The sequence below is a fragment of the Echinops telfairi genome, unplaced genomic scaffold (assembly GCF_000313985.2).
Source record: "Echinops telfairi isolate 266 unplaced genomic scaffold, ASM31398v2 ScPeMD7_3533;HRSCAF=4204_1, whole genome shotgun sequence".
In the NCBI taxonomy this organism is placed as follows: Eukaryota; Metazoa; Chordata; class Mammalia; order Afrosoricida; family Tenrecidae; genus Echinops; species Echinops telfairi.
In genome coordinates this window covers 29,637,518-29,639,716 of record NW_022107432.1, presented here as the reverse complement: position 1 = coordinate 29,639,716, position 2,199 = coordinate 29,637,518, and the positions used below count along the sequence as shown (strand labels likewise).

At 53.7% G+C, this 2,199-nt stretch overlaps 1 protein-coding gene across 1 annotated transcript in view; it reads left to right on the top strand.

Annotated features, from left to right (window-relative positions):
* The window catches only part of CMTR1 (cap methyltransferase 1), a 55,110-nt gene that overhangs the window by 19,659 nt on the left and 33,252 nt on the right, over window positions 1-2,199 (top strand). The window contains exons 7-8 of the mRNA XM_045294860.1: window positions 1,785-1,879; window positions 1,992-2,064. Of these exons, the coding sequence (XP_045150795.1) occupies window positions 1,785-1,879; window positions 1,992-2,064 (168 nt within the window). The remainder of the gene's footprint in view (window positions 1-1,784; window positions 1,880-1,991; window positions 2,065-2,199) is intronic.

The window sequence follows — 2,199 nt, the reverse complement described above, 5'->3', positions numbered from 1 at the left end:
CGCAGCGCTCTGACAAATGAGGTGGGAGTGTGGAAGGAGATATGGGAATCTTTTAAAAATCAGTATCTTAAAGACAAATCTAGACAGCATGAATGAAGGTGGGGGGAAGGTGCCAGCACTTACAAGCAAGCTGAAACCTCTTTGGCCCTCATTTATTTCATCTCTGGAATAAACCTTGCCAGAAAAGAGACCTGCTGGCTCAGCAGATTGAGCATTGGGCGGCTAACCACAAGGTGAGTGGTTCAAATCCACATGAGGGCAAATGACAACAACCTGCCAGAGGGGCGGCAGAAGCTCTTGAGCTCTGTTCTGATGTGAGGCTCCATGACTGCTGTGGGGCCCGCCTTCTCTGCCTGCCCTCTGCACAAGCTGCGTTTCGTGCGGACTCCCCACGCTCAAGCCTGGCCTTTCTCAGGCAGCGGTCAAGCCAAATGGTTTTCTGCTTGGCTACAACTCATTTCTCTGATGAACATAGCTCCTCCATGCTGGTAGGGAACAAAGGAAGTTTCAGTCTAGGATTTCCTTCAGGGTTTCACAGCATTTTTACTGAGCCCCGGAGAGTTACTTCTCTCACAGGGAGTAGCCAGGAGCCAGTTGTTTCAGACTTTCTTCTGCTTCACGCGTTCCACTAGCCCCCTGACTACCCACTGGCTAAAGAAGCTTAGTTCCAAGTTCTCTACTGTCTCAGCTCCCCCTTCTTGCTGCTTCCTCCGTGCTGGTGAAACTGGCCAGCGAGCCGGCCAGTCTTTGGTCACCCTCTCCCAGGCCCTGCCCCATTGTCCGGCACCAGCAGGCAGCGCAGAACAGCTCTTGGAGTTAGCATTTCCAAATTCCGACCCCATAGTGACCCTGTAGGACAGAACAGAATTGCCCATAGGGTTTTCAAGGCTGTAAATCCCTTGCGGAGCAGACTGCCTCATCTTCCTCCCACATGGTAACTGGTAGGTTCTACCCCCCAGCCTTTCCATTCGCAGCCGAGCACTTAACCACTGCACCACCAGTACTCCATTAGGTTGGTACAATGTTGATTTAATTTTCAGAACTCTAAATGATCTCCTTTAAACCCCTGCCTGGCAGAGTTCTGTCGAGCTGATGGGAAGTCACACTGTCATTTGGGGCTTTTGAATGTAAACGCCTCCAGCAGCTGCTATCTGGTTATTGTCTTTGGCTGTCATGAAAATGAAGTGGGCACCAGGATTGTACCATTCTGGTAGAGGGTGGAGATGTTAGTTACCCAGGAGAAGGCAGCCGCCTTTGTAACACTCGGGGCAGCTTCTTGACCCAAATTGATTGGTGGTGGCCACGGAGAATTGCCCTTGGGTGCGAGGAGAAGCCGGGCCTCAGACTGGCTCACAGAGGCTCAGTGTCATTGCAGTGACAAACTCAGGCGAGCTGAGGCGTTTTTTTTGCAGCGCGGGGTGGGGGTGGGCGGGTGGGTGGGTGAAGGGAGCCCGAGGGGTGAGGGAGCCCCTGCTCTGCCCCGTGGATGGCTGCTGTGGTGGGATGGAGAGATGTTTCAGTTTGAAGGATTAGTCAGGCCAAGAGACAGCGTGAAGTGCGTAGACTCGGTGCCACTAGTCAACCACTTAGCAGGCGTCAGCACATGCTTACATTTCACCTTTCACCCTTCCCCAGTCAGGTGGGCAAGAGCCAGAGGGATGGGGCAGCTTTCCTTGGGACCTACAGCTAGTAGCTATGAGTCGGGCTCTCAGGCTCTTAAGACCTGTTTCCCATCCCAGCGGGGCCGGAGTGGCGCTCACTCGGGTTTGATTTTCTCTGGGCAGACTGTGTTTGACGTTCTGGACGGGGAGGAGATGCGGCGAGCCCGGACCCGGGCCAACCCCTACGAGATGATCCGGGGCGTCTTCTTCCTGAACAGGTTTGCCCCCCCTCCCCCACCCACACACACCTCTGTCCTCCCCTTTTCACGGGGGCCCCAGCTCTCCGTCCGTCTGCACTGAGAGTCATGCTTTTCTGTTGCTCTGTTGCAGGGCAGCGATGAAGATGGCTAACATGGACTTTGTGTTTGATCGCATGTTTACAAATCCCCGGGACTCCTATGGGGTGAGAGCAAGATCCTGCTTCTGAATTCATGGTGCTTAGTGGGTTTAAGCCTCAGTACTGAGAAATTGCCCTTTGTTCGATGCCGAGAGAGGATTCATGCTCTGTGATAGAGCCGTGTTTTGCTTTGAGCTCCCT